Source organism: Ascaphus truei, chromosome 4 (genome assembly GCF_040206685.1).
Source record: "Ascaphus truei isolate aAscTru1 chromosome 4, aAscTru1.hap1, whole genome shotgun sequence".
Classification (NCBI taxonomy): Eukaryota; Metazoa; Chordata; class Amphibia; order Anura; family Ascaphidae; genus Ascaphus; species Ascaphus truei.
This window is the reverse complement of record NC_134486.1, coordinates 277,024,058-277,043,808: the sequence shown is the minus strand read 5'-3', so window position 1 is coordinate 277,043,808 and position 19,751 is coordinate 277,024,058. Positions and strand designations below refer to the sequence as shown.

Below are 19,751 nucleotides of genomic sequence, written 5' to 3'. Positions count from 1 at the left end.
TATCCAACAAGTGTATTCAATAAGTCTCCCACCGTGGATTTTTTCAGTATGTTTCTATAAACTTGTGTGCCTCAGATTTCTAATTTTCCTTTGAGTGGTGAAATAATTTTTCAGGAAACATTTTGTTATTTCTGATGCTGGATCTATTTATCTTTAATAAAGCAGGGCCCTATATATTTAAAGAATCTTGTGCTATATTAAAACAAGTGACGCCATTTAGTATGAATCCCATGCCACTGTATATATAATGTTAATTTTATTGAACTATAAAAAAAATGCAACATAAAACATCTCAACATAATGATGTTGCATGTTTATATTTGTATATTACAGATCTAGAAGAAAAACAATACCTGACATTTACATCTGTAATCTGGCATTGGCAGACCTGGTTCACATTATCGGAATGCCATTTCTCATCCATCAGTGGGCTCGTGGAGGAGAATGGGTGTTTGGAAGCCCTCTCTGTACTATTATCACATCTCTAGACACCTGCAATCAGTTTGCATGCACTGCTATAATGACAGCGATGAGTTTGGACAGGTAAGCCACTGAGACAAATTTACAAATGTACTCCTCAATATGTTTGAGACGATGTGTTCCTGTTAAAACTTAGTTGAACCACCTTAGATTTAGAGAAGTTGTTGAATGCACTTAGCAATTTTAAAGTGGGGGCTATTGAGCACACCATAATTAGAAGCAGAACATGTGGTTTTTGATATTATTCTGCTAACATTGGCTTTGATTTTTTCTCTTCTTGTACAGGTATGCTACAGTCACAATATAAACTAATATCTACACTATATGTAATTCGACATTTCAAAATTGTTTACATTGTTAAAAAAAATATACCTTAAACTGTGCCTAAATTATGGTATATTTCAAAACCAAAACAGCATGTTTTTATCATTTCATATAGATGCTTCAAAAACTATTTTCTAATTGATTTGGTAATTCATATTTATTGCTAATTCATATTTGGTGGCCATGTCCCCAAAACAAACAATTTGCTTATTAGAAAAAAGTACTATGCCTATATGTAACTCTTAAACTTAAAAAAGAAAAAATATGATTACAAAAATATTTAATATTCACATTCTTTACAATAGGCTTACATTGAAAAAAGCAAAATAATTCCATCAGTGACAATTTTGATGAATGCAATTGAAAAATCTTCTAATTTGAAAAACTATTCCGGCTTTTCCGAATAATAAATTGACTTTTTTCATAAAATGTTATATACTTTTATCAGTTGCACTAATAAATAACCTCGTAGTCTATGTACCTTAGCAAACATCTTAAAAATAATGTGTCTCTTTTTTTACCTTGTTTTAAAAAATTTACATTTCTTTATTTTTTGGGGGGAATAATGCTATTATTAAGTAAATTTTAATGTATTGTTTATTTGTATTCAAAACTATTTTTTTAATGTTTAACATTTAACAACCCAGTAAAATAAATATATAAAAAAAAAAAAACGAAGAACTGGGAGAAGGAAATCCAATTTACTGTAAGAACAGTAGCAATAGGAAAATGCAAAAACATCACAGAGAAATGATAGACTAAAAAGAAAATTAAGCATACAGATTACACCAATTACTGACGCATTTGTCTCGCAGATTGCGTCTCCACCCCGGATCCTTTTTTGCCTGATCGCAGCTGACCTGTGAATGCATCGCGGCTGGGAAAAGTTAGTTTTTGCGTTGTTTGCAATACCCCGCAGAAATGATAGAGGGCGCTAATGTGCTAGCGTGTCTTCAAAATCTAAATGCAGTGTAACCCGTCCCTTATTCCAGTTCATTTCGTACTATATCATGTGATATATTTCAATATATTTAAATTAAACCCACCATTTATTACTCTATGACTCAGATGACTAAAAAGTATTTTAAAATATGAAATATTTTTGCTATTAGATTACAGTAAATGACTTTGAAAATACAATAAAACCAATTTCTTCGCTCTTCTTCCAAATGTACAATCTTCTTCAATTGGCATCTTCTTCGAGCTGGCTGGCGCTCGGACATTTTCACCTATAAAAAGAGAATGTGGTATATTAATAATCGAGAAGAAATACAGTAGTTTAGTGCATGAATTACATTATGTGGTATGTGTTTGTTTCTATGGAACCTGGTTGAAATGCATATGTGTGTCACTGAATTTCTGAGCAGTACGGGTATTACCGGTATTGACAAAAACAATTTGATGCATGAATTACATAACATTAACTGACAGGATCGCTGCATGTGTTTCCTGCACGAGCATGGTTTTGATGCTCATCAGTCTGCCAAACCTGCAAAACAAGAATGAAAACAAGAATTAAACAATGACTACAATAGGGATTTTATTTTAATTTTTAAATACTACAATAACACAATATTCCTACAACCACCAACTGATATCTTATTGCTGTGTCTTTTACATGGTCAAATGTAAAATAATTATGAGATTGGTTTTTAGAGAAGAAAATACTGTAGATGCATGAATTACAGTACAGTGCATTACCCGACAGTATCGCTGGATGCGTTTCCTGAACGAACACGGTGTTACAAGAATAAAACAATAATTACAATAAAGTACTTAATTTAAAACATTTTTCTATAAAACTGTATTTATTAGATGAAAAACATTTTCTGTAAAACTTTATTTATTTAGTTCATAAATTCATCTTCTTCGCTTTGAAGACTCCTGCCCAGTGTCCTCTGATGCTGCAAAATAGCATTGATGAATTTGGCGGTCTTGAATTTTGCAGTGCTGATTTTAAATGGCTTCTTCAGTTCATCTACAGTATAAATGGCTCTCCCCAAATTCATTAGAATTGCCCTCTTTTCCCCCTTCAGCCTTTAAAGTTCACGTGTTTGCACCACTGGGAATACTGCTCAAAACTGACATGGTGTGTGAAAAGTAGCAGGACATATCGATGAGGCTGTCCTTTGCAGTTTGTTGCATATCTTGAGAATTTCTATTGATATAATATAAATCAGGATATCACCTACTGCGTTCCCATGCCCACGGATCATCTGTGGTCTTTGCCTCTGTGGTGCCAAAGATGTGCTTTGGAAAGCAGGCACAGCTAACTGCTCTGGATTGACGCTTTCCTGCAGGTCTCTACCTCTATCTGGGGGGCTCGTACCCAAAATGTCCTCCTTGTCTATGATGTTCTGTAACATTAGGGGTGGTGAGGGTGCCTCCAGATGTCTTGATCTCTCCTGCTGCTGTGGGCCTAGAATGGAATAAAGACCCACAATGTGCCTCTCGATCCTCTCTATTCTCTCCAAAATGAAATCCAACTTTGCTCCCACCCTGTCCCTATATGGCTATATATGCACCCCGCCTGGGGGTCGCACCCCTCAGTTTGCGCACCGCTGCTCTAGTTCATTAGTTTCTACTTGCTGCATTCATTAGCTTTTAAACATACAGTCCTGAAAGTGCATAGCATTCTACTATACTAGGCATTTGTTGTATTCAACCACTAAAATCATCTCAAGTTGTGTAAGTACACACGGATTGCATGTACACAAGATGTAAATCAGTTTTTTGGAAAGAAACACAAATAAAAGAGGTTGTACAAGAATATTCCACACGTGTACAAAGGAAAATACTTTAAACAGGTATGTATCTATTTTACATTTAATTACAAAAACATAGTAAAGCTTTAAATCCTGGCTCATACAAGTGCATTAGTGATGATTGGACACTAACACACGGGAACTCCCATTAACTTAAATGGAAGTTTCTGTGTGTTAGTGGCTCATCGGCACTAACACTTTTTAGTGAATGACCCCCATAATCTTTCATACTTAGCTCCCCAATCAATAAGCTATGAGGCCATGTCTCTGTACCTGGAAAGCCCTGAAACCCCATTAATTTGAACTGAGCTCAGAGCCTTTCCGGACACGGAGAAACAGCTGCACAGAATATTGAATTGTTGCTTTAATTGGCTCCCTATGGAAATGTTGTTGTGTAAAATGTGTACAGCAACATGGCAAGGTATTAGCTTCTTCACTCTATCATACCTTTTAAAAAATATATTATATTTGAGGTACAATGTTGACTATTTTTTTTGACATGAAAGAGATTTTGCAATTCTGACCCTAATTAGTTCTGCATATGAGAAACACATTGGCAGTACCAAAAAGAAAAGGCAATCTTAATAAAGAATGATATATTTTCCCCGTGGCTAATTCTGTTATGTATAAATGCATGAGCACCTGCATTCATTTTAACAGTGAAATGTGTAGATCACGCACAGATTACTTGTGTACTTAGGACTTACCAGATGCATAAAACATACATAAGTGCAAGTGTGTATATAGAATGTGTTGAGCTTCAAGAAACTCAAAGCTGTATCTCTTCACTCTCAGTAATCATTTTGACTGTTGCTAAAAATAAAAAAAAGTGTGGACAATGATTGAGGAAAAGATATCACAAAGTTGATTTGTATCACTATATCTTAGTTAAGACCGTGGAAAATGTATTTTTTTTATTTTATTTTTTTAACATTGGTATGTAGTTGGATTGATCACAATAAAAAAAAAGATTGATTGTATTACTTAATTGACATTACTATGCTATAAATGTGTATTGAATATAAAAACGCATAAACCAACAGTGTCTGGAGGCAATAGGAATGTCAGATGTCCAGTAAGAAACCCCATTATGGAATGTAATCAGAAAACACTCCGTATTGCATCACATACTGTATGAGTATCCTACCTTCATACCAACCTCAAAATAATCTATGTTTTTTCACGTCTATTTTTCACGTTCAATCTAATTCAAGTTAAGTGCATTTCATTTCTTTTGACTTTTTATTATGTCCTGTAAAATGAGTTTTTTATTAGGGACATACCAGGGACTAGAGAGTACAAATCACATATTGTGCAGTACTAGAGCAGTCCTATTTACTGTACAGTTTCATTACGTTATGAACATTATCTTTTCTACCTGTAAGTTTTGATACTGTGACTTTTTAAACTCTTTAAATGATCAATCTAAAAAGGTGCAAGGGGTCTGAGCTTGGAATTTCATGGTCATTAAAATATTATGAGATACTTATTATAAAAACTTTTTAAAAAATCTTTTAAATCTTCGGTCCTCACTCGTCTTCCTATCTGCCTTAGGTTCTGGCCTGGAGTATATTCAAATTTACCTTTTAATAAATACAAACATAATATTTATTGAGAAATATTGACTGCAACTACCAGATAATCATCAATTAAAACCTTTGTCAGCTAACTACACAATTTCAATATCATACATAAAACCTGACACAAACCATCTGTCCCAATGAACATAATACCCATACTGCATACACCAAGGAAATTGCAGCATACAGTACCTAGCTGCCCAACAAAGATCACTTTTTTTATTTGTAATCGACACCACCATTGGTCCAGATTTCACGTTACGTTAATCTACCGCCTATACCCTAACGTTATTTCAATCACAAGGCTATAATGACAAAGGGATGTAAAAAGTGTTACCCTAATATATTATTTTGGTATGGTACTTAGCACTTTCCCTTCAATTAGTTAGAAGTATAAGACCCAAATGTATATATTAACAATAATAACAGTAACCATGAAATGTTATATATTGTGTAGTAACTAAATTATATGTGTACAATGACTTTACAACTATACTAAAACATGTAATATGTCTTTTTTTTAATACAATAGGGAGGCACCCAAAATAAAAAATATATTGTGCAAACATTGGCACATTTTAAAAAATTACCCTATTCTTAAAGATCACATACCGGATAAACCAAATTTAATTTTTAGAAAAGCCCCTAATCTTAAAAGCAGATTGGCCCCCATCACCTTTAAAAAGATTTTTTTTCTACATGACTTGATAAACGAAAATGCTTCTTCGGTTGCACAGTATGCAAAGCCTGTGTTTCTTAAGATAAGGATAAATTGCATTTTTATCAAAAAATACTGGAGAGACATTTGACATTGAAGGTTATATTAATTGCGAAACAGAATATGTAATCTATGTGTTGGAGTGCCCTTGTCGCCTCCAATACATAGGTCGTACCCCTAGACCATTAAAAGTATGCATTTTAGAATATTTAGGAAATATTAGAAAATGTCTTTTAACTCACAATGTCTCTAAACATTTTAGCATCTATTACAATTCGGACCCCACATTTTAATTTTTAAAGGCATCGAACACATACCAAGACATGGAAGGGTATGATAGACAATAGTCTTGCCAAAGAGAAACCTTTTGGATCCATAAGATGCAGACCTTAGTACCAAAGGGATTCAACGTGGATATAGACATTGTGCATTTTTATTTTTAAATGTCTGTATCATTTGTTTACATGTATTTTATGCACCCTGTTCCCTTTGGTATAATATTATAATGATTTAATATTTTAGCATTTCAGTTATTTATGGTAATTTTGGTATGTTATGTCACTGTGCACTAATGAGATGTAGTCTGGAAGACCACTCTATTTATTTATTTTATATTTGAAGACCACTCTATTTATTTATTTTATATTTATGAATACAGTTTTGTGGATTTCTTGTGTTTATGTACAGTAATTAATGTATGTTTCCCTGTCATTTTAGAAGATATATTCAGCGTTGTTTTTTATTATTAAATACATTTATTATGTGTTATGTACAGATTGTTTATCAACTCAGTGTAGTATATATGTAGAAATCATAGGATTATAACAGCTATATTCAGAATGTCTATTCATTTAGTGTAATACTTGCTGATATACCCGGCGTTGCCCAGGATTTAATTTTCCCGCTCCCACTCTCTCTCCGTTCCCCCTCTCTCTCCTGTCCCCCCTCTCTTTCCGCTCCCCCCTCTCTCCCCATTCCCCTGTCTCTCTGTCCGCTACGGGGCTGGGCGGGAGCTTTGCGCGATGGCTTGCTCTGGTTCCCCCCAGTTCACAGGTCCGGTCCCCCCCAGTTCAATGCTCTGAATTTGGCCTTGCCCATGACGTCACCCCGCCTCATAGTCACAGAGCGAGAGCAAGCCAAGGCCCGCCCGCCAATGATTGCCAAGGCCCGCCCCTCTGTCAGCCAATGGGAGAGCGCGAGAGCCAATGAGAGCGCGCACAAACAAACCCACAAACAAACAGATTTTGACTTTTTATATATATATATATATATATATATACAGTGTTCGACAAACCTATACATTTGCTCGCCCCGGGCGAGTGGATTTAACCCCCGGGCGAGTAAATATTGGCCCAAGCAGCACACGTTTGGTACTAGGTGGCGAGTAGATTTTTTTGTGTGGCGAGTAGATTTTTTGGTGATTTGTCAACCACTGTATATATATATATATAAAAACCACAGAACCATTATAGTCAGTATCATTGTTGTATTGAATTGTTATAATTGTTCCATTGCTGCTTTTCCTTGCCTTTTCCCATTTTGTATCAGCCGTTATGTACTTAATGGCTGAGTATTTAATATGCCTGAATCATTATTAACATCTTTATGCACTACACCTCTTCATAATTGATTGACAAATCAAAGTGAAACACAAGCTATAAATAGTAAATTAGAACACAAGGATGCATGATTCCTGACAAAGCCTTGCGAAACGCGTTGAATCCTGCTTTGGGGAGGACTTGCGATCAAAGCACTGGCAGCTGAGTGTCCCGAGAGCGCTACTTCCGCCCTAACGAGATCCATCACCGGAAGTGACGTATACGGATGTGAAGGAGGCTAAAAGCATGGGACTAACAGAGCACCAGGATCGTTTACCGAGTTCTCTCCCATGACAGATACATTTGTATAAAATGTGAGTGTTACTGTATATACACAATCTGTTTCTGTGCAATATATATTCTTTTGGATATATTAAACTATTGTGAGTTCTCTTTTTCTCGAGCCACACTGGATACCAAGACCCTTATTTAAGAAGAGGGTCCATTGTAGTGCTCCAATCTGAGAGAGGTGAATCTCTGATACACTACTGTATCTTTATCATACAAATCTGTGAGCGGGACCAACATCTTTTTTAGTTTTAATTCACTGTCATTATTGGCTACACCATTATAGTTATTTTTTTATTCACATATTCTTCTTGTGAGCTATGAGCGCTCCCCTTATTTGGTAGATTACTGCATTTTGGGGACCCGAGGATGGTCCTATTTAAGGGTGTAGAGCTGCTTTATATCTCTTTACCTCACATATTATATAATTATGTATAGATCATTTTCACATTATTGGTGACATTTATACACTTTATTGATTTTTTGGCACATATTTATATTAATATTTCACACGGTTACACATTTCTTTTTTTATATTTACTTTGTATTGGTTGCATTTGCACTTTATTAACCCATTAGGTATAGAAGCGCCCAGTTACATCCTTTCTTTCCTGGGTTAGTAACCCGCTATTACTGTATGTACTGCATACTTATTCCATACCTATTTGATCAGGATTGCACTAGGAACCTTCCAGTTGGGCCGGAACAAACATACTCCAGAGTTACTATGCTGAGAACTCCTATCAAGAGCATGCTTCCTCTTTTTCAATTGTGAGAACAGTCTTGGACCCTTACTACTGGCACTTACTAAATGGGCACATTTCTAACTGAAAATAACAAATGTGACAGAACACATCCTAATAAACTTAGCTAGACACACAAACCTATTTACAGGACTCTCAGTGAGGAGCCCAGTCAAAACTCTGAAGAGCCTGTTTCTAAAACATTGGGTGGAGCTATATATACCTTTCTATACTCCTTATAGTGACATCGCAGATCACAAGGGAGTGGCATCCCTTCTGCATAGTCATCCTACATCACATGATGGAGTGAGTAGTAACCTGAGTGAGCCCACACAGTTAACCCATTTAGGCCATTAACCCTTTAACTACAATAGTAGTCCCCAAAGGCGGGCTACACATCCTTTTCTGAACATGTTAATATCCTTTAACAAAGTTTAATAATATGATTATATAATTAGTATGTACCTTACTGTAAGTATAGTCAAGAGTGTATTCATGTGATCTAATAGTGATTATTTCTATAAAAATGAAATATACAACTGATAACTTTATAGTTATTGTTCAATGAATGTAACATGGGCTGTACTATACATCAAGAATATTATATCTTTAGTGTCAGCTAGTCACATATAGCTTATTGCGATAACTACCCATTACATACTATACAGTATGTAGGAGTGACATGAAAATAATACTGTAATGAGTGCTATCAAAGGGAGTGTAAAATGTTACATGTATACATCATATTTATATACAATGTATGACGTCTGTTGTTACTTACCAGGTGGAAGATCCCCTGTGTCAACCAGCATTTGAAGCCCTAGGATCTGGGAAGGTGACATACAGTAACTTCCATCATACGTGCCTCATACGTGGACAGAGTCAGTTGTGGTAGGGTTCAACCTCCTGTCCGCCTTGTCTTGGTGGCATGGTCAGAAAGTTTTTTTTTTTTTAATTTCCTCGTACTGTCTGACCACCGTTTCTTTAAAATGTCCACAGTGCAGACATTATTCCTCAGGGCATTTATCCACATGAGAATATTGGACGAAATGCGTTTCTTATCCGCACTGCTAGTTTTGGGGCACAATTACCCTAATATTTTGAAGTTGTGATTCTCCACCCCATTTATGAGGATCTGCAGCTCCTGATCATTAAATGTAATGCTCCTGATTCTCTCTGCAGCAGCAGCAGCAGCAGCAGGTGGAAGCCTCCTCAGCTACAGTATGTTCAAAGCTGTAGGATCAGGCTAATATGTAATATGACTGAAAACCTGCCCTATATATTGTGTATTTCTTTGTTTATTACCCAATGCACATTTGCATTGTATTGTTTATCTCATCTCAGCACTATTAATATACCCGCTAATGCATTTATCGATACAATACTGCTTTTAGCGACAGATGCTATTTTTGAATATCATTACCCATTAAGCTCAGGGAAAATAACATCTGTTACTATTTAGGTAATGTCAAATTATTTGCTCTGACTTAACAGAGCGTTGTGCATTTTCGCCTTTGTTGCTATTTCCCTGCCAGTAACCCCCTAATGCCGCCAGTGTGCCCTTTAGTGAACTGTATTTGGGCATGCACCCCAACATAATAATATAGAGTTTATGTAAAGCCACATACAAGGCAATATGCACACAGCGGCACCCCATGCATTCTTAACAAGGACAGTTCCTCATACATAACCACAACGCTGCCACATTAATCACCAATGCAGAGATGTTGTTATTCAGTTTTTGGTTCAACCTTTCAGTAAACATTAATAATAGCATCTATTAAAAGACTATTGAAAGACTAAGGGGCCCATTTATTAACCCTTTGTGGTCCAATAAAATTTTCATTAAGTGCGCCAGTAGGTCTAATTTAATTTTCGGGGAAAAAAACCACAAACAGCTTTTTTTTTTTTGCACGCAAACTCACAGCACACACTCACTACTCACAGCACACACTCACTACTCACAGCACACACTCACTACTCACAGCACACACTCACTACTCACAGCACACACTCACTACTCACAGAACGCATGCACGCACTCATTACTCACTACTCACTGCACACACGCACGCACTCACTGCACACATGCACGCACTCACTACACACACTCACTACTCACAGCACACACTACTCACTACTCACTGCATACACTCACTACTCACAGCATATATGCACACACACACACACTCACTGCACACACGCAAGCACTCACTACTCACTGCACACATGCACACACTCACTCACTGCACACATGCACACACTCACTACTCACTGCACATGCACGCACTCACTACACGCACTCACTACTCACGCACTCACTGCACACACTCACTACTCACTGCACACACACACGCATTCACTGCATACACGCACGCACTCACTGCACACATGCACGCACTCACTGCACACACGCACTCACTAATGCACACACGCACTCACTCACTACTCACTGCACACACACGCACTCACTACTCACTGCACACACACTCACTGAACGCACGCACTCACTGCACACATGTACGCACTCACTGCACGCACTGCACACACTCACTACTCACAGCACACACTGCACACACTCACTACTCACAGCACACACGCACACTCACTACACACATGCACGCACTCACTGCACACTCTGCACTACTCACTGCACACACACACTCACTACTCACAGCACACACGCACACACTCACTGCACACACGCACTCACTCACTACTCACTGCACACACACGCACTCACTGCACACACACACACACTCACTGCACACACGCACTGCACACACGCACTCACTCACTCACTACTCACTGCACACATGCATGCACTCACTCCTCACTACTCACTGCACACACTCACAGCACGCACTCACACACACACTGCACACTGACACCACCTCCCCCCCTCTCCCTACCCCTCTAACTCCCTACCTCCGGTGTCAGCTGCTGGGAGTCATCGTGGGGCTGCCTGCGGGGATCAGTGCCAGGCTGCTGGCGGCGATCGGTGCAGGTCTGGGGGGGAGGGTATTCGGATCGGTGCAGAGTTGGGGGGTCAGATCGGTGCAGAGTTGGGGGGTCAGATCGGTGCAGGGCTGGGGGGGGGTGGTCGAATCGGCGCAGGCCTTTGGGGTGGGCGGATCTGCGCAGGGCTTTGGGGGTGGGCGGATCTTAGCAGGGCTTTGGGGGTGGGCGGGTCGGCGCAGGGGGGGGCACAGGGGTCGGCGCAGGATGGGGGGGAGCATCAGTGCGGGGCAAGGGGAATGCGGGGGATGTGCTGACAGCGCCTCACTCCACATCTTCCCCTCCCTCCTCCCTCCTCCCGATCCGACATTGGACCTTAAGTACAAAACTATTTTGTTGGATATACTCCGACATTCGACCGGAAAGGGTTAAAGCTCCATTCCTGCCAAAAAAAAAAATTGTTTCTGTTTTTTACATACAGTAAATAAGTAATGATACCCTCAGAACAGGGCATTACTGGCCAATAATGCTCTGGCTGGAAGAGTTGAAGGCCCGAGGCGAAGCCGAGGGACTTTAACCTAGCCAGGGCATTATCCGCCAGTAATGCCCTGTTCTGAAGGGATTATTACTATTATAGGCTAAATGTAGGCTTTTTTCATAAATAATAGACACTTTTGTATAGTTATATAGATTTTTTTATTAAAATAAAATGGTAAATACATTAAAGCACCTCTATATACACTTACACTGCAGCTATCAATATCCACACACTGCCACCCCCTCTGTACACACACACACACACACACAACCACACAACAGCCACACACACACACACACCACAAACTGCTGCTACACTCAAACTCTGTAGCTACATCCAAACTCTGCTGCTGCAGCAAACACACATACAAAACAACAGCACCACACACACTGCAGCTCTACACACACAAGCTGCAGCAGCCACACACATACAAACTCTGCAGCAGACACACACACAAACTCTGCAGTAGACACACACACAAACTCTGCAGTAGACACACACACAAACTCGGCAGCAGACACACACACACACACACACACACACACACACACACACACACACACACACACACACACACACACACACACACACACACACACACACACACACTGAAGCTACAGTACTAACAAACTCTGCAGACAGACACTTACTTTGCAGCTACAAACACATTCTTTCCCTCCTCAATCAACTGTGTTCGTGGACTGTGTTCACAGAGGGAGGGGGAGGAATCACTGCCTGGCTGTGGCTTCCTGACCAATTCCCTGCCCTGTCTCAGAGCTGTTCTGACAAAAGGAAAAGCTGATTGGGTAGAAATAAACACTTTGCAAGCTGCCAAAAATTCCAGGCATTACTGAATGAATAATGCCTGGAATTTTAACCAATCAGAGAGCAGGGATTTCAATAATGCCCGGAATTTTACAGCTTTAGCCTATAATAAATAATATTACGTTAATGATTGCTCTAATACTTGCCAACAAGGTAAACATAGATCCCTAAATCTCCAAACTTTAGGGGTGGTGCAATCAATAATGTAATATAACAAAAAGGATAAAGAATATCCAGTGTTGTACTCTGGTGAAGATTGAATCAAAATGAGAATTAAAACATAACTTTGAATTCATACTATTAAAATGGGTCCTTATATAAAGTGTGACATGGGAACTAACCGATAAAATCTCGCCTCAGACTGGTGAGATTTATAGTTTATATTATATAATGAGAGAATAAAGTACATAATTTCATAAGGTTGCGATGTCACATATGAACACATTAAAGAAATGTCTTGGAAATCTTTAATAAGTTAAAGCCAGGTGCATAATGAGGCAGAAACCTCAAGACAATCGGAGTGTTTCAACTTTATGAAACCATCATAGTTTCTTTATATTTAATAAACATCATGGGTAACCATTTTTCTTCTTTTGTACAGTATATCAAGGAATGTGATAATTATGCCTCACATCTTTGTGTTGCTATGGGTCATGCACATGAGAATTCAGTAGTGCATTTGAGGACCCGGATATCGTATAGACCGCACCTCCGGAAGTTGGCAGTGGAGAGAGTCACTGTTACCAACAAATGCCAGCCCCAGTAACTTTCCCCAGGTCATCGAGTTGACGGGCGACAAAAATGCACTAGAACACAGCATGGGTGGGAAACAAGGATAGAGAGACACCACCTGGGAAGGCCTAATATGGAGACAATTATGGAAACACAGTAGGAGTTGTGTTTTCTGCCTGCTGTAATTATTATTGTTTCTGCACTCTTCTGTACATTTTAGTATATACATGTTTGTTCCGTGAATGTGTAGTGGGTGAACACGGTTCAGATCTGTGTCAGAGTTCTCTTTGTGACCTTGGGATAGTCCCTTCAGATCTTGTGACCTTGAGAATGTCCCTTTATTTATCTGTGCCTTATTATCCAAACTTAGATTGTAAGTTCTTTGTGGTATGGACTTGTGTCTTTAGAAGTCTGTGTAGTGATGTGTACAATTATAGTGTGTATATATATATATATTTTTTTTATTTTTATTTTTTTATTATTATTATTAATATTATTCTATACCGTTGTATAAAGTTTGAGATTGGTCTGGTTTGACATTTTTGGGAACTGATTCTCCAGCACTAGTACAGCTTATTTTAGGTTGTCACTTGCTAAATTTTCTTTAGTTCTACAACTGTATTTTAAAATTGTATTTCAGGAGGCATTATATAGCACATGTATCAATTAGTTCTAGGAAAACATTGTGCTATAGTCTTGCCCTGCATACTTTAAAAATGCTTTGAACTTCTAGTAATATATATGTACTTGCTTTGCTAGTCCCATGCTGTGTTTAAAAGCTGTGTGAACGGTGATACATCAGCTTAAATGGGCTCCATGTGAATGGATATTCCAGGTAAAAGGTGACACATTGTGTGCTCATTTGCATGTCATTTCTCAGAATCCCTTGCTGCAGTGGGAGCACTGTATGCGAGGTGATAATGGTTGAAAGGCAGGGTTGCAGACCTGTCTAAGACATGTGAATGTGCTCACAAGTGATATTCTTTATTGGCTATATGCTAACGGTGGATGTTTTCTGTCGCCTTTTTCACCCACCATAACATTATATATATCTATATCTATAAGAACAAGAGAAAAAGAAGCACCAGCTCCATAGCATAATACTGTATGTAAAAGACACAAATTTATTCAAAATCAAGAGAGGCCACCAGGACATTCCCTTCAAATATATAAAAACCATTCATGGGAGACAATCTGTATGCTTCCAGGAACTGTGAAGGTGCAGCCAAGGTGTAATCAAAGCAGTAAAAAATAAGTGATAGTGCGCAGCTATTGTCTAGTAAACAGCAAATAGTGAACAGTGCACCGTGATAATAGAAACAATATTGTAAACCTTATATGTGGATCTGACACTAAACGTGGGTCTGCAGCCTTTCTTGGAGGTGGCTCGACACCCCAGGAACTATACAAAAAACAAAAGAACAGGGCGCACAACGCACATAGTGAAGTAAAGTTAAAAAAGTGACTTTATGATTAAAAGTAAATAGTTCTGTGTACATCAAGATAAATTACACAAGCAGTTGGTATGTAGGTTTACCACACCAGGAGATGACAATGAGCGACACCCTTGGATGGATCTCAGCATGGGATGGATCTGCAGTCGTCTCGTCTGCTCTTTACAGCATTCTCCGTCTTGGGGTGGTGGCTGGATAAGTCCCTGGTGGGGAGACCCCAAAGCACACAGCTCTCAGGCGGGTAGGGAAGCCGCAGGAATCAACGTCCATAGGGTTAGTACCTGAAGAAGTAACCTAGTGTTACGAAACGCGTTGGAAGAGAGAGGTGTCTATGCTCGTTTTCCCCCCTTCCATGTGTGGTTTAGAGCACTGCTAGTAAGCTGCCTTCATAGTGGCACATCCCTCCCCGCTGCTGAGAACAACCTGAATGACACGCACGCTGTGCGTTCCAGGAGAAGCATTGCGGTAATCGAGGAGCGACTCGTGACGTCATCGCCGAGCGCCCGACGAGGAGTGGCGGCAAACGGCGTGCTAACCCTATGGACGTTGATTCCTGCGGCTTCCCTACCCGCCTGAGAGCTGTGTGCTTTGGGGTCTCCCCACCAGGGACTTATCCATCCACCACCCCAAGACGGAGAACGCTGTAAAGAGCAGACGAGACGACTGCAGATCCATCCCATGCTGAGATCCATCCAAGGGTGTCGCTCATTGTCATCTCCTGGTGTGGTAAACCTATATACCAACTGCTTGTGTAATTTATCTTGATGTACGCAGAACTATTTACTTTTAATCATAAAGTCACTTTTTTAACTTTACTTCACTATGTGCGTTGTGCGCCCTGTTCTTTTGTTTTTTGTAATCAAAGCAGTATTGCTGATGATGTGGGTGTGCAAGGCAGATACTTATCGGTATAAGATGTCATCAGGTCAGAAGAGGGGAGAGATGATATTCTCCACTCGAGTGGGGGTATAACTGGATCCGAAGGTGTCGGCGCTTGGACTTCCAGCATCACTATATAAATGTCCACACTCTGTGCTCCAATATAAGAGCAACGCCCCAGCAATGCAGCATAAACTGCCTCTCTCCTCTCAGTCTGCTCGGGAAAAATTGCCAGCTCTAACCCACATGTAACTGCTGCAGATTTCTCGCATACACTTCCTGGTTAGCAGATGACGTCAGTGCATCATGCGTCACAACGTCCGATGCGTTCCGTCACGTGAGTGACTTCTTCAAGGGAACTATATCTATATATCTATTTCTATCTCAAATACAAATATTACTTGTGAGCACATTCAATGTTTTATACAGGTCTGCAACCCTGCTTTTCACCATTATCACCTAGCATACAAGCATACAGTGCTTCAACTGCAGCAAGGGATTCTTGGAAATGATATGCAAATGAGCACACAGTGCCACCATTTGTCTTAAATCCATTATTACATGGAACCCATAAACCAATGCTCACTGTTTAAACACAGCTTTTAAACATAGCCTGGGATCAGATGTAAAGTCAGTTAACCCACTCACAGACAGCTTTTGGTTGTACTGGCTTTGCAATTTAAGACTTGGGTAGGTTTTCACCAGACATTATTTAGGTTATGGTGGGTGAAAAGGTGACTGAAAACCCTCCACCGTTTAGTATATAGCAAATAAAAATATTACTTGTGAGCACATTCACATGTCTTAGACCCTGCTTTTAACCATTATCACCTAGAATACAGTGCTTCCACTGCAGCAAGGGATTCTGGGAAATGACATGCAAATGAGCACACAGTGCCACCTTTTGTCTTAAATCCATTTTTACATGGAACCCTTATAATCTTATGCTCGCTGCATTACACAGCTTTCAGCAAACCCTGGGTTTAGATGCAAATCCAGTAAACCTACTCAGACAGCTATTTTTATATTTTGGGTCTCATCAGTGTGATATATAAATATATAATAATATAAATATATTATATATAAATATATAATAACAAGGTATAGTAGCGCCAATATATTTATAGTAATAAATAATCACAAAATATGATAATAAATGTGGATATTTCAACTGATGAATTCTCACTGGAAAACTGATAAGGATTCTTATACTGCCTTTTTCTTGTGTGCTGAAAACATCCACTGTTTGCCCAAAACATTTGTGGGTTTGTGAGCTGTTGTGATCAATGCAGTGGCTGCAATTACAAGAAAAATATAATCTTTTCCCCAGAGTTATACAAAGGGTAATTGGTTTGAGAAGCAATTGAACTCATAAGCTTGTATCTTTCATTTCAAGATCTTAACCACTGCCTGTCATCCCCTGTGTACACGTAAATATGTTAGCTGAATCTATTTATAATTATATGGTGGTTCAAAGCAATTTAATAAAGTTTTATCATTTCTGCACCTGGGTCAATGATTCTCCAGGTTTTTTTTATAGGTGTTATTAATAATGTGTGCATTATTATTAACATAATTATTTAATGTAAGTTCAGTGCGACAATTTATTTTATACAAGAATCTTACCATTGAAAAACATTTAATGTACCTCTAAAGCAGTGGTTTTCAACTTTTTTTTGGTTAAGGAACTCTAGAATTATATTGTGAAATTCTAGGGAACCCCAGCCCTCTCTTCCCTCCCTCCCTGTCTTACTCTTCCCCTGCTCTGTATCTCTCTCCCCCCCATCTCTCTCCCCTGTTACACCCCCATCTCTTTTCCCGGCTTACACTCCACCCTCTCTCTCTTCCTCATACACTCCCCCTCTCTTCTTACACTCCCCTTCTCTCTCTTCTCCTCTTATACTCCCCATCTCTTTTCCCCCTTACACTTCATCCCTCTCCCTCTTATACTTCCCTCTCTCTGATTTCCCCTCTTACACTCCCCCCTCTCTCTACCCTTACACCTGTCTCCCTCTCTTTCCCTTTACCCCCATTCTTCCCCTCCACTGTTCCCTTCCCCTCCCTCCTCACACTCTCTTCTCCCTCCCCTGTCTCTCTCTCTTTCCCTCCCCTCCGTCTCTCTCTCTTCCCCTCTTACACTCCCCCCTCTCTCTAACACAAACACACACCTTACTTTGGAGCTAGGAGGTCTCCCATAGCGCGCATGTGGGTAAAGATGCAGCGGCCATTATTTTAACACATACCTGGGTACATCCCGCGTTGCGTAGCGTGATGGACCAGAGATGGTCAGTTGCAGACTAATGGCCCGCCGGAGTAACGCAGCAGGGGTCCCTGCTGTGTGAATCCTGCAGGGGTCTGCCTTTATATAATAGACGCGCTGTAAGAGATACTGTAGGCTGAATCAGTCACTCTAACTGTGCGCCTCTCCCAGGCGACCACAGGGGTTTTATTAAAATTCTAACATTACAGTAATGTAGCATGGGGTCTCGGAGCCGAACCACATTGATTTCAGGTCAGGGGTCCCCCTACTTCCCGAGATACAGGTCCTGTTATGGGGTGCCGGTATCCCTATGTTAAAATCCTGTGGGTCACGTGACTGTGGGATCTAAACAAAGCAGAGGGTATACCATAATGGGACCTGTATCTCGGGAAGTAGGGGGTCACCGAGGCTGAAATCAACTTTGTTCAACTCAGGAGACCTCCTGCTCCCTCACACTAGTATCAAACATCCCCCCACCCCCAATAAAAAATCATTACCTTAGTGGATAGCTGCTAAGGTAATGAAGCTGCTTACATTTTATTTGTATTCATTGTGTGTGAGCTGGGGGTCTCCTGAGCTGAACCAAGTTGATTTCAGGCTCAGGGACCCCCTACTTGGACCCCCTACTTCCCGAGTTACAATCCCCGTATGGGGTGCTTCCCCAGTTCTTCCCCAAAGGTGCGCCCTGTAGGTCCACAGGTGGTACATGTGGGCGTCCGGGGGTCCTTGGGTGGTTCTCACTGGGGTCTGGGGGCCCTCAGGTGGTTCCCATGGGGGTCTGGGGCCCTCGGGTTGTCCCTGTTGGTCCGTAGGGCCCCCACAGATGTGGAGCCCCCGGTTCCTCCCTGCTGGTGTCCCCCGTTGGTCCGCATGTGGTACCCGTGGGTGTCTGGGGGTCCTTGGGTGGTTCCTGTGGGCGTCCAAGGGTCCTCAGGTGGTCTCCATAGTCCCCGCAGACCTACGGTACCAACCCTGTATGTAAAAAAATAAAACATGTCCTGCACTTAAATAAATGAGTATAAAGATAAATAAATGCTGCACACTAATAAAAAATTAAAAGGGGATACAACTACCGGTGCTCCTGGTTCAGGATTCTCTGTGTCAATCCAGGGTTAACGAAATGAAGAAAATCAGGGCTCCACGGATTTGCTCAACAAACATAATTTTTATGCCATTTCTGCTTTTGAGAAAGGCCTGTGTGGCCGAAACGTCAAGTTTATTGGCAATAAATTAGTTTGTTGAGCAAATCCGTGGAGCCCTGATTTTCTTAATTCTGCTCTTAAATAAATACACCCTCCTCCCCCCCACCAAACACATATAGTACAGTAATGGGCAAAATAACTATTAACCAGATATGGATAATAGATCATCTGCCCATTATTAAAAACAACATTAGCCAGCATACATAAATCAGGTAAATAAATACAGTTCTACTTACCCCTGCATTATTATGGGCGTCCTCGTCAGCTTACTGCAAGGTCCCTGTCCTCTGTTGCCAGAAAAATACATAGCAAATACAATCTAATGGCCCCCAGACCCTTTATCACCGTAGCGGTTATTAACCACTACATTAATTAAGGGGTTAACCCACCCTGCCCCGATACCCACC

The 19,751-nt window shown here is 40.1% G+C and overlaps 1 protein-coding gene across 1 annotated transcript in view; it reads left to right on the top strand.

The window, feature by feature from the left end:
• Window positions 1-19,751, top strand: part of MCHR2 (melanin concentrating hormone receptor 2) — a 137,046-nt gene that overhangs the window by 50,561 nt on the left and 66,734 nt on the right. The window contains exon 3 of the mRNA XM_075597523.1: window positions 334-543. Coding sequence (XP_075453638.1) covers window positions 334-543 — 210 coding nt within the window. The remainder of the gene's footprint in view (window positions 1-333; window positions 544-19,751) is intronic.